A 24657-nucleotide genomic window follows, 5' to 3' on the forward strand; every position below is an offset into this window, starting at 1 on the left:
ATATCTGGATGATTATATGCAATAGTTTTATCTGAAATAATGCTCCAAATAAAGGAAAGTTTATTTGTTGAATTCTTAATTATATTTTTGGGTCTGTTTGTGTTATATTAAAATGTATATTCATTTGTAAATGACAAAAAATTCTGGTCACCTGATTATGACTTTATATTCAATATGTGCTAAATTTTTACATATAACTTTTGGGTTTGTTGGGGTTTTTTTAACCCTTACCTTCCGCCTTAGTATCAATAATATGTATTGGTTCCAAGGTAGAAGAGTAGTAAGGGTTAGGCAATGGGTGTTAAGTGACTTGCCCAGGGTCACATAGCTAGGAAATGTCTGGGGCCAAATTTGAACCTAGGACCTCTCATCTCTAAGCCTGGCTCTCAATCCACCGAGCTACCCAGCTGCCCCCTGTAACCTGTAGTTATATGTTGCACTGTTTTGTTTTGTTTTTTCTTTTCCATGCATAATATCCATGAGTCAGTAAGTTAGGTCTCTCCCTAAGATAACTTTTCTCTAATTTGTGGTGGCAGTGTCCTAGCTTTATATCACTATCATAAACTTTTTTAGTTCTGTAAATAAATCCATATAATTCAGCCATTTGTTTGAGAGTTCTTTGGTCACATATTGTTGGGTTGAATTCATTTGAACATGACTCATAGAAGGCCTTTTGATTCCATGCATAAATTTTAGCCATCTTAGGTTCTATATAAAATCCGTGGATTTTATATCCATCTGATAAAAAAATCACTTTTAATTGTACTTAATAAATGCAGTGACATGTACATATTGCAGCCTTTACTATTGCTCTGTGAAGTGATACTTGTTGGACTCAAATATTTTTGTAAGTTTTTAACTTGTTAACTGTATGCTCCAAGAACATCTACTAATCTTCCTTTTTCGGTTCTGTCATGTTGGCCAGTCTAAAAGATATGAGATATTTCACTTGTTTTAATTTGCATTTCTCTGGTCATTAGTGAAGCCAGTAGTGTCACAGCTCAGAGTCTTGAATACTTTCTTTGGCTTTATTGGTATTTTAGGACTGTCCATCTGTCCTAAAATGTTTTACTACACATTAAAAACTTATTATTCTGGAAATTGTCCATCATGGCAACTATACAATCCAACAACCTTTATTTTCCTATTTGTCTTCAGATTATGGATTGGATCTGTCTACTACTAGATGCTCATTTTACGGTGGTTGTGATGATTCCAGAAGCAAAAGGAATATTGACAAGTCTTTATAAGTTTGTGAAAGCCCAGGTATGTGAATATTAAATAGATTTTTAAAAATCATTTTTGTTTTCCTTTCAGTAAAATACCAATTATCACCTAAAATTTAACTGATAACTATTTAGCACACTGATTTTAATTAGCCAGATGGGATTCATTTATACATAAGCATCATTAAAATTATACTTTTTAAATTTTCTCTTTAGGTATGGGTTTATTCTGAGCTCAATAAAATTGAAGGAAGTTTACAGCAGCTACAAAAATTGCATCAGCAAAGAAATATGGGATTGTATTCAATTGAAGTACTTGAACTCATCTGAGATTAGCATCCATTATGCAGAGACTTTTATGAAGACCTCTTTCTTGAGTTGATTCTCTACTCCTACTCATCCAGTTAAACAGAAGAATTCGGTTTATGACTTTGTTTTGATGTCAAGACAAATTTCAAAGACCAGAGGAATCAGAACTTATTGCTTCTCACTTGATGAGAGTTCCATATTTCATACTGAACTATTCTAGTTTTATAGATGAGTACTGGGGAGTGGAGAGGCAATGTTCTGCAAGTAACTTTTTAAAGTATAACTTGGTTGATTTTAAGTATGTATTATGTATGGATAAAAATCTAATTTCTTACAAAAAAAGTTTTTGAGTAGTACTTCTTATAAAACAATTACCTTTGAAATAATAGAGAAGAATTTATTTTAGTTGAATAAGAAAGCTATACCAGGTCAGCAGTTCTCATTACTGAACATTTGTAATCTCAATTAAATCAAAGAATTTAACTATTCATGATCTTATTTCATCTTAGTAAATGCTTATTGATTGTTTGACATAATCTAAAATTATGTGAACAGCAAAAGTCAGAAGTAACAAATTCCAACAAGATAAGAAAAATATTTTACCTCTGCTTCTCCCCACATGGTACAGAGATAGCAAATAATATCCTAATAAATACCGTATGTAACGTCTTTGATTTAAATCCATTATTTCCCCCATTGCTTTATGTTATATAAGTTTTAAAATATTCCTATTCTTCTACAGCCACTATAAGGTAACATCTTGTATTCAGTAACAAGACATATTTTTAAATTACTAGTTAAAATAATGATCAGTTTATATTTGTTGTATATTTTGTTTTACAACATAAAGAGTATAAATACCAAGTGTAATACTTCTAAAATTATTGTCTAAATGGTTGATTGAACCATTGTGCTGTTTGGAACAATGAAAAGTTTCATGTGAAGAGAAATCATGGATATTTTTGCTTCTTGAAAATATATACCTTGAATTATTTATTAACTTTAGAATGAGAAACTGCAATTCTTTAGATCAGTGATCTCCAAACCTTTTGACCATATACCTATCAGTAAAAAAAAAAAATTTGAGCATATTCTCATGTATATTTTTATGGATTTATATATGTTCTGCTATACTGATAATTTTATACATTAGAAAACTTAAATGATAATAGAAATTTTTAAAAAGATGAAATAAAAACAAAATAATTCTTGATCTTAGAATTAATAGGGAACCAGTGGAGTTTTTTGAGTTAGGGGATGGCGTGATCAGACCTATAGTTTAGAGAAATTACTTCATCAGCTCTTTGTGGAGGATGGATTGGAAAGAAGAGACACCTTAGTCAAGGAGACTAATTGGGAGACTATAGGATTAATCCAAGTGAGAGGTATTGAGTGCCAGAACTAGGATGATGACTATATGGTTAGAGAGAAGAGGAGAGATGAGGAAGTAGAAATGACAAGATTTATTAACTTGATTGGATATGTGGGGGTGGGAAAGTGAGATGCTAAAGATGACACAGGTTATAGCACAACTGGGTGACAATAGAAAGTTGATAATGCCCTCAATGGTGATAAAAGGAAGTTTGGAAGAGGGATGGATTTTGGAACAAAGATGTTATTTATAATGATATCTGTCCCAACTCATCCATGCTTTTGTGCAACTCATTCTATACCAACTAAAATTAAATAGAGGAATCTCTTATTCATGGGTCACTTCCCCAGAGTTCAGAACTTGTTGTGGATTCCTGCTTCAGCCCCAAGATTTTTGGGGACAGAGAGAAAGAAGCAATAGGCCCAGTGAAAGTTTTGTTTAGACATGAAAGAAATACCCAAAATGAGACCTTTTTTTAAAAATACTTGGGAAAACCTTGCCCTTTCAAAATCAGATTCTTAAGAAGACAAAGACCTTTTTGTTGTGGCAAAGCCATCTTTGTTGTATATAAGTATCATTTCTGCAAACATAGAAAAACAGATCAAAGGGATTTCTTACATGGTGTGCATCTTCCTTTTAAAGAGGTGAATAAGCAAAGAATGATGTTTGAAGAGAAGAGTCTGGGACACTACCCACTATGGCTAGAGACCCTGCTGGAACACTACCAGCCTACTCTTGAGGTGTGCAGAAGTGGGGCACAGTAAAGAAGATCCTTAAAATGAAGTTTGGCTTGACTAGTAGGTGCCCTGGTAACTTCCTATTTTTAACTCATTGTTCTTGCTAACTATGTGGTATAGATTGTAGATAGAGAGCTGATCTTGAAAGCAGAGAGAACCAGTCTCTGTCTCTGACATATACTGGCTCTGAGACCTTGAGCAAAGCATCTACTCTTCTAGTACTTTACGGAATTGATTTCAACCTATATTGGTTGTATTTCAACTTTACTGGTTGAGGAAATTTCCTCATTTGGAAATTCCTTAAGTCAATGAAATCTGCAGGTCTGTTCCCTATATTTATTGTCATATTCATATTAAACTACAAGTCCACTGTTGTATTTTCCTGTTTTTATAATGCTGAAGCAGTTAAGTGCTGATAGGCTCCTCAATTTCAGTGGTAAATACAGTAAAAGGCCAGTTATCCCACCATGTTGTCCAAAAGGGGAAAATTCAGTTTGTTTCTAAAAATCCATTTAAAAATTACTTCTTATTGTGATAGAGGCTGGCATTAGAGGAAAAGTGCCAGACTGAAGAGTATATGAAATTGATCACCTTGATGGGGGGGAGGGGGGGAAGGAGGGGCCCAGTAGTGAATTTCCAAGGGAGAGAAGATTGGTGAGGAGAGCTGTGAGGGTCTCCGTCTTGAGACCTCAAAGAGAGAAGGTGGATAAAGATTTTCTCCTGAAGGTTACCCGTTTTTCCTGTTGGTGACTGGAAATCTTTCCCCCCAACACTTCCCAATTGAAGGGACTTCAAGAAAAACCTGAGCAGACATTACCTCAGCTTCTGTTGCCATGGGGTGAGTCAACGTGACTTTCTCTCCGGGGGCTCAGGCTGCCAAGGCCTGAGTTCCCCCAAAACTCAAGGAGGGAGGAAAAGGGTTTAGATAGAGATAAGGACCCCCTTTTCCCACTTTCCTTTTCCCATTCTTTCCTGCCCGTTATTTCCTTTTGTAGTACCTGATTGAGTTAACATTAAAAGTTATCTGTTCCCCAAGCTGAGTATGGATCATGGGGAGACCTTTTGGTCTCAAATAGTGTGTGTATGTGGGGGGGGGAGGGGGAAACGAGGGACAAGAGCAAATTGTGGAGAGCAGCTTTAGCTAAGTAGGGAAGGCAGAAGGGGGAAAATCTTCAAACCCCCCTCTCCTCTCTCTGAGGCAACCTGGTACATCTGCGGTCTCCCCTGAATCCCGCTTTGTGGAAAAGGGGGGATTCTCTCTTTCCCCCTCTCCATACCAAAAGCCCAGCCCTCCCTCGGGGGTACATTCCCTTCCCTCTTTTTTTATTTTTTTAAAACATTTTATCTCCAACCCATGTTAATAACCTTTAAATCATTTTTTGGTGTTAAATTTTTATTGCCCCAATTATAGCAGTTTCCAACATTTTTCAAAGAATATATAGTCTTTAATCTCACTCCCTCCACCCCTCGTTGAGATGATAAGCAATGTCATATAGATTTTTACATGTGTAATCATGTAAAATGTTTTTCCATATTAATCCTTTTGTGAAAGTAACCCAGAAGAAAATTTAAAAAGTAAAAAATGTTTGCTTTAGACAGACACAGTTCTTTTTCTCTGGAAGTAATTAGCATTTTTTTATCGTAAGTGCTTTGGGATAGTTTTGGATCATTGTATTGCTGAGAATAGCTGTTATTCACAGTTCATTGTAAGGTATTCCTATTACTGTACAATGTTCTGGTTCTGCTTATTTCACTGCTTTAATTTGTTTAAGTCTTTCTAGGTTTTTCAGAGGTCTTCCTGCTTATCATTTCTTATAGCACAATAATATTCCATTACCATCATATACTATAACTTACTTAGCCATTCCCTAATTGATGGTTATCCCCTCACTTTCTAAATCTTTTCTCCTCTAAAATGAGCTGCTTTATATATATATATGCATATATATATGCATATATATATATTTATATATGCATATATATTTATATATATATGAAAGTCCTTAACCTTTTTTGTTTATAATTTTTATCTCTTTGAGATACAAACCTAGTATTGGTATTGCTGGGTCAAAGAGTACATACTATTTTATAGTCCTTTGGGCATAGGACCAAATTGCTCTCCTGAATGATTGAATCAATTCACAACTCTCCCATTTGTGTCTCAGCTTTCCCATATCCCCTCCAAATTTTGTTATTTTCTTTTTCCATCAGGATAGCCAATGTGATAGGTGTGACGTGGTACTTCAGAGTTGTTTTTTAATTTGCATTTCTCTATATAGCAGTGATTTGAAGTGGGGTTTTTTGCGTGACTACAGAGAGGTTTAATTTCTTGGAGAACTGCCTGTTCATATCCTTTGAACATTTATCAATTGGGGAATGACTTGTATTGTATGTTCAATTAATTTCTCTTAGGTTTTTGAGAAATGAGGTCTTTGAGAGACTTGCAAAACATTTTTTCAACTTTATAATTACTATGTATTACTTCCAATCCTATTTATCCCTAATTAGTTTCAGACCTTTACCTCCCAAATTTGCCCTGTTTTCTGTCATCCACACTTCTTCTCTTATCCCCATTCTCCTCCTACCTTCCTGTAGGGTAGGATAGTTTTTTATACCTAATTAATTGTGTATGGTTTTCCCTCATTGAGCCAATTCTGTTGAATGTGAGGTTCACATGTTGTCTTCCCCACCTTCACCATCTTCCCCTCCATTGTGAACATTCATGCCTTTTTTATGTGCAATAATTTACCACATTCTATTTCCCTCTGCTTCCCTCTCCTCCCAGTGTATTCCTCTCTCATACCTTAATTTAATTTTTTATTATCATATTCAACTCATACCCTCGTCCTCAGACTTTTTACATGCCTAACTGCCCCAATAATGACAGAGTTCTTTGGTGTTACAAGAATCATCTCCCTATATGTACACAGTTTAAACTTATTTAATGTCTTTTCATTTCTCTTTTCTATTTACCTTTTTATGATTCTCTTGAATCTTATATTAAATTTTCTATTCATCTCTATCTTTTCATCAGGAATGCTTGGAAGTTCTCTATTTCATTGAATATCCATTTTTTCTTTTGAAGGATTATGCTCAGTTTTCTGGGTAAGTAATTCTTGGTTGAAGTTCTAGCTCTTTTGCCCTCTCTAATACAAGCCATGTTTGATCTTGTAATATAGAAAATTCTAAGTCTTGTGTTATCTTGGTTGTGGCTCTGTAATATTTGAATTGTTTATTTTTTGACTGCTTGCAATAGTCTTGACCAGGGAGTTTTCATTTTGGGATCTCTTTTAGGAGGTGATCAATGAATTCCTTCAATTTCTATTTTGTCCTTTACTTCTAGGATGTCAGGGCAGTTTTCCTTGATAATTTCTTGGAAGATGGTGTTTAAGCCCTTCTTTTGATCATAGCTTTCAAATAGTCTAGTAATGTCTCTCTCTTTGATTTATTTTCCAAGTTACTGTTTTTCCAATGATGTATTTCACATTTTCTTCTATTTTTTCATTCTTTTAATTTTTGTTTCTTGATTTCCCAGATTAATAGCTTCCATGTACCCAGTACACTAATTTTTAAGACATGATTTTTTTTGTGTGTGTGTGAGCTTTTGTATCTCCTTTTCTATTTGGCCAATTCTTCTTTGTCTTTACAAAGTTCTTTTCTTTGGTGAATTTTTGTACCTCTTTTTCCAAAGGGCCAATTTTGTCATTCAAGAAGTTTTTCTCTTCAGTGCATTTTTTGTATATCATTTCCCATTTGGCCAATTCTGTTTTTTAAGGAATTCTTCTCTTTGGATTTTTGTGCCTCTTTTTGCCAATTAGCCTATTCTGTTTTTTAAGATATTAATTTCTGCAGTATTTTTTGTGCCTCCTTTACCAAGCTATTGACTCTTCATGATTTTCCCAAATCATTCATTACTTTTCCTAATTTTTATTCTAACCTGTATTTTTTTAAATCCTTTTTTAAACCCCTCCATTAATCCTTTTGGGGTTTGAGATCAATTAATTATTTTTCTTGGAGGTGTTGGATGTAGCAGTATTGACTTTGTTGTCTTCTTTTGAGTTTGAGTTCACCCTGGCACTAAAATAACTTTCTGTGTTGAGTTTCTTTTTTTGTTGTTTGATCACTTTCTAATCTTTTTCTTTTAGATTAAAAAATTATTAAAATTGGGCTCTATAATTCTGGTGCTAGGAACACTGTTCCAAGCTTCAGGTTCTTTGTATAACTGCCTTCAGGGGATTTATCTTTTTTTTCATTTCTTCTAAAATGGTATGATGTAAGGAGAACTGGTCTGTGAGTAACTCCAAGCATTCCCCTGCTTGAAACTGACCTGGGTCCTCGACTCTCCTGCTTATAAGTGTTGGTGCATGCTAGTGCTCCTTTTCACCCTGCGACTGTTCTCAAGGCCTGGAACTACCACAGGCGAGGTCCACCCTCACTGGCGACTCCAGGGTTTCCCGGCAGGTGATGAACAAACGGAAGACAGCTTAATCATTACGGCCATGGGACTGCTTTGCATCTGATAGCTGCTCCGCCATCCCCAGGCCTGGTGTTTATTTTTATACTCATTTTCTTGGCACATAAATACATTACCCAACATGTCCAAAGAGAGATAATTGGAAAAGTGATACATTAACTTTTAACAAATCACTTGATCAACATTCTATATTTTTATATTGTGATTGCAGTTTCTTGACAAAATAAAGGTTTCACTCAAGATGAATGATTTCGTCACAGGTGGCTTAATTTTCTCATTACCCTGTGAGAAGTTTTTGAATTTACAAACAATCAAGGAAATTTACTTATTACTTTAAATTAAAAAAATAATTGCTCAAAAGTTCTTAAAAGACAATTCAATCATAGCATTGAGGTTGAGGGGTACTGGGAACACAATTAAAATTTAATATTAGACTGGTCATTTCTCAGAGGGAGTTTCTGAGTTATTGATTTGTGAAGTTGAGTCACTGAGCATATTGAAGCTTAATGTACCTATACATTTTGTATGACTGATTTGTTTGCTGGCTTCATGAGTATACATTTCTGTGAGTGGGAAAGTTTTGTGCTTGGCCTGTAGCTGCGGTTTCACTGGGGATTATGTACCTAAGTAAAAGTTAACCCATGATAATCTTTTGGGATAGAGTTTGAGGGTTTGATCTTTTGGTAATGTTTTATTTTATTTTATTTTTTGAGCATTATTTTTGGTGATGTTTTAGAGAATTAGGGTACAGGTATTTTGCTTTTGCATTATTCCTTTTGAGACTAGGGGGAATAATAATCATGTCAATTTCATTGATTAGGAGTATTGATGAGAGAGGTCATGCAAGGGGGACTAAGTGGGCAATCACATCTTGCCAAGAGCCTACTGTGGCCTCCTTAGCTACCATGCGTGACTCTGCCAAGCATTGTGGCCTGATGGCTCCCAGCATGGGACCTGGCTTTGCATGTGGGTAATGTGACTAGAGTCTTGCACCCAGAGCCAACAAAAGAACCCTTGTAATCTCCTAAGCAGTTGCCTGACCCCTCTTGCCATCTGTGGCAGAGTTCCAGAAAATTTGGCTGCTGCTTTAGCTACACCCAAGTCCTGTTGCCATGGAGGGGCTTCTGCTGGCATGATGTGTTCCACCTCCACTCTACATACTAGATCCCTTGTGTAGGCCTTCTAAGTTGTTTTGAACTGCAAAATTATTTCACCGTGTCTTTTTGTGGGTTATGCTGCTCCAGAATTCATTTTTAGGCATTTATAGAATAGCTTTTTGGAGAGTAATTTGTCAGAAAACAGATGGGTCCCTCTGCCTTCTCAATCATCTTGGGTCCTCCCCACAATTTTAAACCTTTGTAAAAGGACTTTAATGATACCTATCAGCTTAGACTCTACAATTTTTTTTAATTATGAAGATAAATCACTTGGATTTTAACTACTAAATAGAGACTACAAGTTGGATTTTTTTCCACAAAGCTAAATTATAATTTTATTTCTGATGCCATGTAACAGAAGTATTGTTCTTTAAAATGCAGTTCTCTATCTAGGAAGTGAGTTTCTTGCAGTCAACCTTATCTCTTCTGAAGGAAGCTTCACCCAAAAAGATAATGTTGCTACTTAAGCATCCTACTCTTGCCGCATGTGCTTTCTGTGTTGATTTTGCCAACTATTTTTATGTTCCAGTTTGTTATGGCTCATATTCTAATTTTTAGATAGAGCTTTTCCGTGTGTGGGAACTAGACAGTGTCTTTGAAAAGAAAATGAAGGCCAAAGTCAGAAGTGGAAGAATGACCTCCTCCCTAAGTAAAGAAAAAAGTTTAGAGACAGAGAAATTCAATTCAAGTCCGTCAATATTTATTGAGCACCTACTCTCATCCAGATGCCAGGCACTGATGAGACAAAGAAAAATGAAACCAATTCTGCTTTTAATGAGTTTGGTTTCAAAATCTCATTTTCATAATCAAGGTGAGAGAAGCACTGCTTTCTGAAAATAATTTTAGGACTTTTACTAACAGCAAACTCAAACTGAATCAGTGTCAAAAAAACAAATGTAGGAAGATTTCCATCAGAACTGAATTAAGGCAGACATGCCAGCTCCTTTATAACATACCACAAGTCCCTTGTACTTTTAATCCATATCTAGTCTACATAGGATCTTGAAGATTTAAAATCTTTCAAAAGTTATGGGGAAGTGGCCAGCCTCAAAGATGGAGATTAACGAAGGAAGCCCAGGTCATCCAACATAAGACCAAACAGGTCAAAAATACCCCACCCCAAAAAATTAGGTCACTAAGCCTATCAGAAACCCAGTTCATGGAACGACCTCCAGGAATTGATGCAGAGTGAGAGGAGCAGAGCTAGGAGAACATTATACACAGAAACTGATACACTGTGGTACAATTGAATGTAATGGACTTCTCCATTAGTGGCAATGCAGTGATCCTGAACAACTCTGAGAAATCTACGAGAAAGAACACTATCCACATCCAGAGGAAAAAATGTGGGAGCAGAAACACAAGCAAAACAATGACTTGATTACATTTGATGGGGATATGATTGGGGATGTAGACTCTAAATGATCATCCTAATGCAAACATCAACAACATGAAAATAGGTTTTGATCAAGGACACACGTAAAACCCAGTGGAATTGCATATCGGCTATGGGAAGGGTTAGGGGTAGGGAAGGGATAGAATATGATTCCTGTAACCAAGGAATAATGTTCTAAATTGACTAATTAAATAAAACTAAAAAAGGTGGGGAGAGCAGTTCAGAAACTAAAACTGAAGACAGGGAAGAAGTAAACCAAAACAGTATAAGAAAATTTATTGTAGACCTAGAGCTACCCAAAAATACATTTTAGAAGAAAACTCCAAAACCACCAGCAGAAAGTTGGGAGGGGGGATTGATTTTCCACAAAAAACATATACCCAAAAGAAATGGAAGTTGTTTTTTTTTTAATCAAATAATAGCTCAAAATAAAAGGATGAGAGGGAGAATATTTAACTTAGAAAGGAAATTAGTAAACATTGCCATTAGTTGGGTAAGCACTGAAATCATGTATCATTGACTTCTAATGACAAATAATAGAACAGAATGAAAAATAGAAGAAAATGTATATCTGCTGTCAAAAACAATTGACCTGAAAAATGTTATCACGGGATTATTTAAGAATCATTGGAATCCCTGAAAATCATGATTTTTTAAAAAGTCCAGGCACTAAATTTTGCGGAAATAGTCCAGATTTATCAGAAGAACTAGAAGGCAAAGTGAAGATAGAATCTACCAACCACCTCCTGAAAGGAAACCCAAAAGGAAAAGTCCCAGCAATGTGACAGCCAAAATCCATAGTACCTATGTCAAAGAAAAAGAAAGAAGCAATTCAAATACCAAGGAAGGACAGTCAAGATCACACAAGATCTGACAAGGTCTATTGTAAATGAAAGGAAGCCTTGGAAGGTGGTATTGCAAAAAAGCAAAAGATAGATCTTTATGACCAAGAATAACAGCTTACAAAGCTGATTATAATCCTACAGAGGAGGAAAATGGACCTTTATAAGACTTTAAAACATTTCTGATGGAAATGAGAGCTGAGCAGGAATTCTGAAAAACAAACCTAAAAAATCACAAGAAATCTAGATGGGTCCATTTCTTTGAGCAATTGATAGAGGCTATATGATGATGTGGAACAGCTAAGTAGCACAGTGAATAGGATGCTGGGCTTGGAATCAGGAAGACTGATCTTCCTAAATTCAAATCTGGCCTCAGACACTTAGTCTATATGACCCTGGGTAAGTCACTTAATCATGTTTTCCTTAGTTCCTCATCTATAAAATGAGCTGGAGAAGGAAATGGCAAATTACTCTAGTATCTTTGGCAAGAAAATCCCAAATGAGGCATTGAAGAGTCAGATACAACTCAACAGTAACAAATATGATGTGTTATAACATCCTAATAAGAAGGAAAAAAACAAGTTCATGTCTTTAAAGGATATTGAAATTAAGAAAGAAAAACATAGGTCAAAGGAGGAGGAAGATTGGTTCTGTGCTGAAAGCATAGAAATAAATAGTATATCTGAAACCAAGAACTAACATTTCCCATCCACTGATAAGGCAAGAAAATAGAATAACCATTATACATATTAAATCATGCAAAGTATGTATCTACATTAGCCATGTTCTGAAAGAAAGAAAAAGAATGGGAAAAAAAATGCTTTCATTCTGAATGCATTCTGAATTCATTAATTCTCTATCTGGAGGTGGATAACACTTTATATCAGATTTCCTAAGTCAGAGAACTTAAGAGAGTCACTTAAAAAATTAAATGAAAAAATAACTTTATCAAAATAGCATAACACAAAAATACAATTAATCGGTCCTTTTGTTATTAATAAAGCTCAAAAGGAAAAGCCGGAAGAGAAATTCCATTCAGAGTAACTGCAGTTGTATGAAATATCTGAGTCTAGCCACCAAGGTGGAGAAATTGTTCATGCTTTGTTTTTTGAAGAGGACCTATCTTGAATTAGATTTAAGTGAGGCAGAATTGCACAGTCATCAGTCTCTCTTCCAGAGTCATCATAGTCCAGTGTCAAGACAAAAGTCAGGGTGACCATGGCATCTTTGATATCTGACCAATCTCTAAGCACTGCGCAGTGCCAGCTTCAGGTGTCTTCCTGGATGCTGGAACAAATTATTCTTATCCACTCATCCTACTGCCAGGGGAAGTCTTTACATTCTCAGGGTAGACATTCCCCGAACTCAGGCAGGTCTGAGACCAGTCAGTTACTCTCAACTTGGTTTAGACCCTCTCCAAGATGGTTTACCAAGGCATGGCAACTGTGCATGTTAGAACTTCTTGGAGTCACAAGTAAGAATTGGATGAAAGGTGAACACTAAAGGTGGATGTAGCAGCCCTGAAAAGGACTTGACAAACCTTTACACTAGAGGTGCTAATTCTATAGGAATATGCCATATACTTCATAATTACAAAGTATTCATTAAAGAAGTATATGAACCTATTTAAGTTTCTTTACATATTCAGTGCCATACCAAACCACCAAAGTTACTTTATAGACCTTGAGAAAAATAACAAAATTCAACTGAAAGATAAAAAGGTTAATTATCTTAAGGGAAAGGATGGAAAAAAAATGGGAAGGAAGGGGAACTAGTAGTACCAGATAAACTATATTACAAAGCAGTAATTATTAAAAAAAAACAAACTATTGAGGTTCTATTTCTTACTAATCAGATTGACAAGGATGACTTTAAAATGACAATTATTAAAGGGGTAATGAGAGAACAGACACTTATGCACTATTGCTGGGTTATGAAGTTAACCAAATATTCTAGAAAGCTATTTGGAGCAACACCTAAATAGCATCAAACTATGCATACTCGTTGGCTCAGCAATACCACCACTTCAGAGTTAGAAAATAATGACAATAGTAACTAGTATTTATATAGCTATTATGGGCTGCTAGGTGGGGAAGGATAGCATACTGGGCCCAGAATCAGGAAGTTCTTAGCCTCAGTTTTCTCCACCGTAAAATGAGCTAGAGAAGGAAATAGCAAACTATTCCAATGTTTTTGCCAAGAAAATCCCAAATAGGGTCACAAAGAATCGGTCACAACATTTATATAGCATTTGCAATATGCTTAAAATAGTGAATCATTTGATTCTCACAGAATCTTGGAGGTAGGTGCTATTATCAACCTCATTTTACAAATGAAGAAAATGAGTTTGAGAGTTATGACTTGTCCAGGCTCATAAAGCTAATAAGCAAGAGTTGAATTCATCTTCAGGTTCAGCCCTCTGTCCACTCACTGATCCACCTAGAAAGAAGAGTAGGACTCATCTGTACAAAAATATTTATAGAAGTACTTTTTGGTATGACAAAGAACTAAAAACAAAATGGATGTCTTTTCAATAGAAATGTGACTGAACAAACTATAGTATGTGCAATGTCATTGTGCTCGAAGAAATATTGAAAAGTATGGATTCAGAGAAATCTAGGATAACTTGCAGGAACTGATATAGAATGAAGGAAACAGAACCACAACAACCATTAGTACAATAACCATAACCTTTAAAAGAAAATACTTGAGAGAGGCTTAGGAACTTTGATCAATGCAATTATTGGTCATTAATAATTATTGACTATAACATATTAGACAAATATACAATAAATAAAAATATAATTATAATCATATGATCATTAATAATGACTCCAATAAAGCTAACAAAGAATCATGTTTTCATTTCCTGGCAGAGAAGATGGGCTAAAGGCACAGAATAAGACATGTATTCTGAGACGTGCATAACATATGGATTAGTTCAGTTATTTGAATACATTTATTTCTTGTAATCAGAGACTTTCTGGTGTGTGGAGTGGGGATGGTACTTAGGGGTCATGATAGAAATACGTATTCGATCTCTAAATTCATTGGTACTGGAACTCCCAGATGAGGAAACCAATTCATGTCCTTTCTCTGCAACACAATCTTGGAAAGTTACTTAGAGCGCTGCCCTTTGTTTTACAGACTATATTTCAAAGGTAGTTATTTCTATTTCTGAAGTTGGTCCTTCTTTATACCATTTTCCCTCTTTGATGAAAGTACTTTTTTTTTTTAAAGAAATGGCAGGAGGAAATTTAGGAGGAAACACATAATTTTGGAATGACCATGTTAAATTTGAAATATACAAAAATCCCAAGTTCTTTGTACTAGATATTCATGGTTTCCTGTATAGCCCTCTTTTTTTCTGTCTTTTCTGTTGATATTTTTCAAGTTCCCCATAATAAACTGGGGGAAATGAAAGAAGGAAAAAGACATTCCCAGAGCATTTGATAGGTTAAAATATGCAAAAATACTTTTTTTTAAAGGCTTCACTTTATCAGACATTCATAAAGGCTAACAAATTACACGCTACTGTAATTCTTAAAGGAATCAGTTTCACCTCTAGAGGGAGCTTATGAAATAGCTAAGATGCTAAATTGGAATTAAAAAATTCCAGGGGCAACATCCATGTGAACTTAACATAACAAAGAATAACAATAATAGAAAAACAGAACCAATGACTGTCATGAGGATTCATTTATGGAAAGGAGATTCAGGACAAAGTCATCACCTTTAGAAATTACAAAAGTTTTCCATAAGAATCCTGAACTCATTGATTAGTGCAGATTATTCAAGAAAATAATAGAAACTACAAAACATCCTTCCATTTTGCAAACATTTAGCTCCTACTTGTGTGAACTGGAAGTTTAAGGGACCTTGAAGTATCAAGATGTAGCCTTTTTAGCCAGGAAGAACTATCAATTAAAATGAAATTCTTTATTGGAGGAGAGAGAGAAATGTGGGGCACTGCCTCAAGTCATAAGACAAATGCCCCAAAATTTACAGAATAATCTCTTATTTATAGGAAAATCCTGATACAATCAACCCTCCTTGAAGGGATTATAACATTTTTACAAGGGTTGGCGGCAGGTTTTATTCCAGAAATAAAGGATGGGAATATTATACAAAGAGATGAATTCAGGGCTAGATTACCTGTGAGAGGCTGATATTTTATAATGGATGTAATAGGATCATTTCAGCCATGGGGCTTGACCACCTGAGAGAAGCCTCTAATACAATGGGAGAAACTTCTAAGACAAATGGGTACTTAAGATCTGATCAAGACAAAGTCAGTCTGGGACCTTCCTAAGGCAAGTTGCCAGACAAAATCCAGAGACCAACCCAAAACACTTAATGGACTGTAAAGCCTTTGTGCTGCAGGGAGAAGGATGGAGTAGAGGGACAAGCTTTCTACTGGAGTGCTAAGGATATTGATCTTGGATTAATCACTTGAGAATAACACACTAATTTCTTATGCCACACATACTGAACACCTAGCAAGATGATCTGGTAGCTAAAATTATGTATCAGAAATTTGTTATCTTTCATAAAATAATGGATAACTAATTCTTAAACTACCAAAAAAAACCCCTCAAAATAGTCTTAAGAATTCAACAAATCAACTGCTTAATTCAGTCTCATGATTATACTGCATGGATAGTATTGTAATTTTCATTTAAGAAAATATAGACATATCATATTTTCTTTCATTTGACCAGTATGGAAATATATTTTGCATAATTGTACATGTGTAACCTATATCAAGTTGCTTTCCAATGGGGAGGGGGGGAGAGAGAGAGGGATAGGATTTGGAATTCAAAAAATTTTTAAATGAATGTTAAAAATTGTTTCCACAATTGCCCATTGGCCACGGTGTGTGTGTGTGTGTGTGTGTGAAAAGGGAATTCTTTGTTTCCTTTGCCTATTCTGAGTTCACATTTGTGAAAGGGAATCCTTTATTCCCTTTGCCTATTTTGAGTTAATGCATCTTTTGATTGAATCAACGAAAGCTTGAAGTAGGTGGAGGAGCTCAAAAATCACTTAGAGAATTCACACACTTAGAAATTCAATCAATCAGGAAACTGTGAACCTTTTGATGAGAAATTGACCTCCAGAAGCCTTTGATAAGAGTTGATACCTTCAGAGGATGAAAGGTGTAATTCCCACAGGGGTGGGATTCCCCTGGTGTGAAACCCCCTGGGCAGTGCTAGATAATTTAGAAACTGTCATTGGTCCTTGTAAAAGGGGGAAGGGACAAGGAGCCACTATAAAAGAATGAATTTCTGGGGTTGAGGAAGACTCCAAGAAGGAAGTCAACTTCAAGAAGAAGGTTGGCTCAAGGAAGAAAGTGGGCCTCAGGAGTCACCTTTAGCTCCAGTCATTGTCTTGACCTGACTCTTGGAGGGAACTTGGGTTAGTGGATAGCTGGCTTTCCCTTCCTGTCTTCTGGAGAGAATTTAATTCCAGTTGAAGATCAACAAGTCCTGGCTGAGTAGGTTAATGTCTTCTCTACTCTTTTGTATTTCTCTACTTTCACTCTTTCCAGCTCTTTTGTAAATAAAAGTTATTAAAAGTCAACTTTGACTTTGAGCAATAATACTTTGAATAATATATTTTAGTCGAACCCTTAATTTTAACCTTTACAGGTAGGAGGAGGGAAGGAAAAGAACATAATTCAGGTAACCATGGAAAAATACTCTAAATTAATTAATTAAATGAATAAACTTTAAAAAATTGTTTTCACATGTAACTGGGAATAAAATAAAATATTAAAGTAAAAAGAGTGTCAGAGAGAGAATTCATTCTTCTAAGGTTGCATGGTAAGTTGGAAGCCATGGGACAATTAGGATACTGTGTTCCAAAAGTTACAAACTACTTTAATTAAAAAACAAAAAGGGAAATTTACATTTCAGAAATCACACTGGAGACTCAGTTAACAATTAACTTGAATATACATTTCAAATATTCTTTCAAAAGTATTTATTCTCCAACCATGTTGAATTAATTTTAATGAAATTAGTCAAGGCAAAGCTTGAAATCAGTTGCACATTTATTTTATTATATTTGGATTGGAAGTAGCGAGGTAGCTCAGTGGGCTGGGTCTGAAGTAAAAATGAGTTTAAATCCAGCCTCAGCCACTTACTGTGTGACCCTGGGCAAGTCACTTAATCTCTGTTTACTGTAACCCATTTGTGTGAAGTGGAAGTCAAAGAGAATCTTGAAATAACAAGATGTACCTTTTTTAGCCACTTATCAAAATGAGACTGGGAAACTCATCAATTAAAATGCAATGCTTTATTGGGAGTGTGGGAGGTAGGAGAGAGAGAAATGTACAGCAATGCATCAAGTTAATGACCAGAGACAAATGCCCAAATATTTATAGAAAAATCACTTATTTATAGTAAAATCCTAATACAATCAAGCCTCCCTGAAGGGATTATAACATTTTTACAAGAGTTGGAGACAGAAGTTTTCCTTTTTTAAAAATAAATATTGTAAGGTTTATAGAACCTGGGAGGATGACCATTTTAAAGACACTGATTGTTACCCTTCCCTCAGACCAAAGGGGTTTAGAGGTCTTTGTATTTCAAGTGGGGTGGGGTGATCTTGTCCTGCAGGGAGACTGATGGGGTGGTCCTAAGGGTATTGATTTAACTCTTAAAATATTTGGGTTACAAGCCAAAATGTTATTCTGAGAATTATACACTGATTTCATCCCACACACATTGGAGAAGGAAATAGTAAACCACTTCAGTATAATTTAACCCCCCTAGACCATATTGAAGAACTGAACACTATTGAATAACAACAGTTATTTGGATGGAAAGATGGATCAGACTTGTTCTCTGCCCTCAAGAAATCTAGTTGGGAATATATATATTATATTATATATAGATATAGATAAATGTCTATAAAACAATATGTAATATAAGACAACAATACAAGAAAAGTCCCAAAATGACTGAATTCTGTGCAGAATGAGAACTAGAGATAATAATTGCTATAGGACTAGGGTAAAAGGAGTGAGAGTACTTGCCTTCAAGGAACTCATCTTCTTCTAAGTCAATCAAACAATCAATAGACTTTCATTAAGTCTACTATATACCAGGCACTGTGCTAAGAAATGAAGACATAGAAAGCAAAAGAAGTCCCTGCCCTTAAGGAACTGACAATCTAATGAACAGGTGAATACATCATTAGATGAATCTAACAAGCACACAGATTAATAAATAAAAATCCTATTCAAAGTAAATAAAATCATCCCACAAGTTAGGGGAACACTAACAACTAGGATGTGTAAAAATTAAATTACATTTCTAATAATAAAATTATTATATTTTAGGAGGTTTATTAAAGATCATTATAAATCAAGGAATAAAGAAGATTCAAAATAAAGACCATATGCCCATGACTGATTAGCCCATTTAAAATCCTCACGTTTAGCTTACCACCATACCTGCTGCATCATTGCAAAGGAAGAAAGGACATGGGAGGCTTACTGTCAGTTAAATACCAAAAACATAATCTCACGTGGAGACGCAGGAGAGATTATAGGGAATTCTGGGAAATACCAAGGACTTCTGGGGGATGAAGTCTAGGGTTCAAAATCTCCATTTATACAGATGGGAAAGGCATTTCCTCTATGTAGAGGCCTTAATTTCCTCATCTACAGAATGAAAGAGTTGTACTAAATTTTTAAAAAATCCTTCCAAATTTGAAAATTCTATGAATGAATTAAGATGAAGAAGTCATTGTGGACTACATTGGTCAGAAAAAAACTTTACTTAAAAAAATTCACCTTGATCTTGGCTCTGAAGGATAGAAACATGATAAAAGAAAAAAAAGAAAAAGCACTTTTAGACACATACATGTTCTGCATGCTCATGCTTCAGTCTAAGCCGCCAAAATAATTGTGTTAATAATAACTTGCTAACATGCTTACAGGATATTGAACTCATAACAGATTCCTTAACACCTCTTATCTCATTCAATGGAATTCCAAATAGGGCAATTGAAAGGAATGTGATGTGAATGATGGAAAAAGAATTCCAGAACTCCAGTGACACCCATTCCTGGACTGATGCCCATCACTAGGCTTGAATGGAGTCATTCTCCTTTCTGCACCCACTTTAAGCCATGGTTAGAATCTCCCATTTAATCACACACCATTTCTGTGCAATATTAAAATATTCAAAATCAAAAGGGTGATGGGGGGGGGGGACGTTCACAACATAGAGAAAATAGAAGAGACAATCTAACTAGCTTTCTCTTTTTGTCATCCACATTTTCTGGCTTTAGAACATAGAATCACAGCTACAGAGCTAGAAGGAACCTCAGGTGTCATCTAATTCATCCATCTCATTACACAAATAAGGAAACTGAGGTCCAGAGAAGTTTAGGTTCCTTGGTTCATCTGACTTACAGAGAATAAGTGACAAAGTCAGGATTCAAACGCAGATTCTTTGACTCCAAGTTTGTTACCCTTCCCACTGTACCACACCGCCTCCAAATTGCTTTTATGAAGTTTGTTTTTTTAAATGGAAACAGAAGTTCTGCTTTTACCTACTTGAAGGAAAATGGAAAACTAATTATTATCTAAATGTCAGACCCAAACACAAAAATGATTTGTTCTGGACAGATTTCTTTAGACAACTACCTCAGTTCTCCATTTTGCTTTGCATATATGGATCTAGTCAGTCATTGCAGTCAAGAATTGTGTTCATTTTTTTTTAAAGGCATTTTCTTTCTCTAGCCTTGTATGCCTCAATAAATAACAACTAACTTCTTTGCATTTTCATTGTAAGTTCTATGCAGAACTGGCTATCTGTGCTTTTATTTTTCCCTCCACAGTTATTCCCCTGTGGAGATTCTGTATCATAAAATGGAGATAATGACATTGTTATTGTGAGGAAACCACTTTGTAAACTATAAAGTGCTGTATAGGTGTGAATGATTATTCTAATTACTGAAGAAAGAGGTAGGTTTGAGCAATAGAAACATTTATGAAAGTAAAATTCCATTTGCAAGAATTCTGCCCACATATTTTCATCCATAATCATAATATGCTTAGAAGGGTTGAGGGGTACAGTGGACTGCAAGCTGGGCTTGGCATTAGGGATATATGGAGGTAAATGTTCTCTTTGCCATTAAGTAGCAGTGTGACCATGGGTAAGTTAGCTCCCATTGAGTTTAATTATCACCTCTATGGAGATGACTCTCGAGTTTATTTTTATTGGATCCAACCTTCTTTAAAGCCCCAGCTGTGAATCTCTCACAATTATGGGACATTTCAAACCATATCTCAAGTACAGATAGGTGGTACAGTGGACAGAGCACTGGGAACTGGAGGCAGGTAGACTCCACTTCAAATGCACCTCTGCTTGCCTCACTTTCCTCATCTGTAAAATGAACTAGAGAAAGAAATGGCAAAACACTCCATTGTCCTCCAGTATCTTTGCCAAGAAAATAGCAAATGAGGTCACTGAGAATCAGACATGACTGAAATATTGAACAACAACAATTTAGCACCTACAATCAGAACTCATCATTCCCTCACAAATCTACCCTTTCCCAAACTTCTTTCCTTTCTTTCTTTTTTTTTTAAAGCTCTTACCTTCCATCTCAGAATCAATACTGTGTACTGGTTCTAAGACAGAAGAGTGTAAGAGCTTGGCAATGGGGATTAAATGACTTGACCAGGGTCACACAGCTAGGAAGTATCTGAGGCCAGATTTGAATCCAGCACTTCCCATCTCTGGGTCTGTTCTTTCTTTTCTGCTGAGGGTACCACCATCAATTTAGTCACCCAGATTCACAACTGTGATTTTTAAATTTCCTCCATCTTGCTTGGTCTAGCACCCAGGGTTGTGCACACCCACACTACAGGCATGTGCTAGTTAATGACAAATCAGAAATAACTAACTGCCCACCTGGGCTGTCCTAAGCCAAGCTTGAGCCACCATTGGCACGTGTGAGGCGCAGGAAGTGAGATAGAGAACAGCCTCTGGAGTTCGCTCACTTCCTGTGGACAGGGGCAGTTGGATACTGAAGCTTCAGCTGGGAGGAGGCCCACAGACAGCTTTCCTTCAAATCCGTCATGTGAATGATAAGGACTGACTCCCTTCCCTGCCCCAGCTCCTTACTCCCAGTTTCTTCAAATAGCCAATCAGTAGTCAAAACATCTTTGCCTACATGTTTCTTGCATCTGTCCTCTTGCCTAGTTCAAATTCTAATCTCCTTTTGACCAGACTGTTAAAATCATCTCCTAAGTGGCCTTCATGTTTGTAAGTCTTTGCTTCTTAAAGTACTGAATAAATTATCATTCAGTCTCTAATTTAGGACCTACGAAGAGCTGGAAGCCCCCACTACCTCTCAAGGTAGGCTGCTCCATTTTTGCAAATCTATCCTCTACATAGTACAATAATCCAAGGGGGTTGATGCTATCCCAATTTTACAGTTTAGGAAACTGAGGCAAACAGAGGTTAATTGGCTTTCTCAGCATCACACTAGGGTCTGAGACCATGTTTGAATGCAGATCTTCCTGTCTCCAGACCCAGTACTCTATCCATTGTGCCACAGCAGAACCTTGATCAGGGATGTTGAGCTCTAACCAGAGATAATAAAAACTGTGAGGGCTCTGAGTGCAATTACCCCAAGGGAAGTAGAAACCAGCAGAAGGAACCTAGGAACATGGGATCAGCACCAAAATGGATGTGACTACTCCATCCTGTTGGGATCTAGGCATGAACTTATCATGAAAGTATTCAAGATATATTCAAAAATTGACTCTTATGAACAGTATGCTCAGGTACTAGACTTAAGGATATAATTCTTATATTTCTCATGAGTGATTTCTTGGTCCTTGTAACAAAGTGAAACTCTAATCTCATGGTATTCTGACCCCTCCCTAAACCTACAGTCCAAAGATCAATGGGACCTCTGGGTGGGGTGCTGAGTTCTAAATTATTTTAGCCTACACCTCTTTGATCTTGTGATTGTCAACCAAGCCAGTGTTAAATTCTCTACCATGTCACATGTCCATTAACTACCTCCCATTCCCCATTCCTTGATTCTGCAATAAAAATTGGGGACACAATGAAAATTGTGTGTCTCTCTTTCCACCAACAGAGGAGCACACACATGGAATCCCATTCTGCTGAACCTTTTGTCCTTGTGTCTTTCTTTCTTCCTCATGTTCTCTCTCTCTTAAGCCCTTCACCCATTTTCTTGCAGGCTTCAACTTCCCTTTTAGGTGCTCACCCATGAAAATAATCTTTTGTGGCTGCTAGCAGCTACACACCTAAAGAATACTAGACAGAAAGGAATCTGTCAAAAAGTCTCATAACAAGAACTTGGACTTGAGATATGAGTAAACAGAAGAAAACACTGAACACTATGAAGAAATACTAGTAGTCAAAAATCACTCATAGAGGAAAACCCAGATGAAGAGTAACTATACAAAAGGTATAATCAGAGCATAAGAATAAATAATGACTTGGCTACAAGGACTACAAGAGTATGCCAGGAGAACTTGGAGCAAGAGGTAAAAACTGAAATAAGTGCCTGAAGGAAAATTTTGGATGTAGAATAAAATAGCTTTGAACAGATGATGGAAAACTTTATCCAAGTAGCAGACTTCCTGAACAATTAGAGAGGACAAAACAGAATTCAGGTAATTCCATGAGACAAGAAATATTATAAAATAAGTGTTGCAATTTAAAAATCAAAGAAAAATGTATGGTGTAAAATGTACTATTGAAAACAACTGCTGCCTCAGAGCATCTAGGTAGCTCAGTGGATAGAGAGCACAGTCTTAAATTGGGAGGACCTAGGTTCAAATTTAGCCTTTGAGACTTTCTAGCTATGTGGCCCTGAGCAATACACAATTCCAATTGCCTACTCCTTACTGCTCTTCTATCTTAGAATACTTACTTTTGATACTTTTTGAATAATTGGAATAATAAACATCAGTTCTAAGACCAAAGGTGAAAGTTTAATAAAAAAAGAAAAAAATGATGAACAACAATGACTTATGCAAGAAAAAAGAAAGTAAAGTTGGTCAGTGGAATGGATTAGCAATATAAAACCTTGACACAGGTATGAACATAATGTTTGACAAACCCCCAAACCCTAAATAATGAAAAAAGACTGATAAAATCTGGAAAAACTGGGAAGCTGTCTAACTGTCTAAAAGAGGCAGACGTGGAGAAAAAGACACAGAAACAGAGAAAAAGAAAGAGACAGAGACAGAGAGACAGGTAAGGGGTGGGAAGAGGGAGAGGGACAGAGACATAGAGAGAGCTTTTCAGCATTTACCTTATCAGACCACATCCCTCAAAAGTCATAGTTTCAGGAGGGAACAGTGTAAGGGACTGCTAAGCCACCAGAGGGAATTCCTCATTCTCTGCCTCAGATCTGCTCCCCCTCTCCAATCTCATGGCTCCTATCCAAGTGGGAGCTGATGTCCCTGGGAGAGACCATAAAATGGATTCCTAGATGAAGTGCTTCATTCCCTACTACTATCATGATGGACTTTTTGGGTAGCTAGATGGCATAGTGGACAGAGAGGTGGAACTAGAGTCAAGAAAACACAAATTCAAATCCCACCTCAAGTATTTACCAACTGTTTGACCCTGCACAAGTCCTTTAATCTCTGTCTGCCTTAGTTTCCTCAACTATAAAATGGGGATAATAATAGCATCTATCTCCCAGGTTTGTAATGAAGATCAAATGAGATAATAATTTTAAAATGTATGGCAGAATGCCTGGCACATAGTAAGCATTATATAAATGGTAGCTGATGAACAGGATGAGTTCAGAAAAACCTGGAAAGAGATAGAACTGTGAAAGTAGAAACATATAAGAAAAACAACTGATTGATCACTTGAGTCAATGGGGATATGATTGGGGATGTAGACACTAAGCGATCACTCTATAGTGCAACTATTAATAATATGGAAATAGGTCTTGATCAATGACACATGCAAAACTCAGTGGAATTGTGCTTTGGCTATGGGGGGAGGAGGGGAGGGAAATAGCATGAATCATGTAACCATGGAAAATATTTTAAATTAATTAATTAAATTAAAAAATTTCCATTAAAAAAAAAGAAAAACCTAGAAAGACTTATATGAACTGATGC

At 36.0% G+C, this 24657-nt stretch overlaps 1 protein-coding gene across 1 annotated transcript in view; it reads left to right on the top strand.

Moving 5' to 3' along the window:
- The window catches only part of NOL11 (nucleolar protein 11), a 38757-nt gene extending 36219 nt beyond the window's left edge, over positions 1–2538 (top strand). The window contains exons 17-18 of the mRNA XM_001370366.5: positions 1159–1266; positions 1443–2538. Of these exons, the coding sequence (XP_001370403.2) occupies positions 1159–1266; positions 1443–1556 (222 nt within the window). The 3' untranslated portion in view covers positions 1557–2538. The remainder of the gene's footprint in view (positions 1–1158; positions 1267–1442) is intronic.
- The last annotated feature ends 22119 nt before the right edge of the window (positions 2539–24657 follow it).

This window comes from Monodelphis domestica, chromosome 2 (genome assembly GCF_027887165.1).
Source record: "Monodelphis domestica isolate mMonDom1 chromosome 2, mMonDom1.pri, whole genome shotgun sequence".
Taxonomy (NCBI): domain Eukaryota; kingdom Metazoa; phylum Chordata; class Mammalia; order Didelphimorphia; family Didelphidae; genus Monodelphis; species Monodelphis domestica.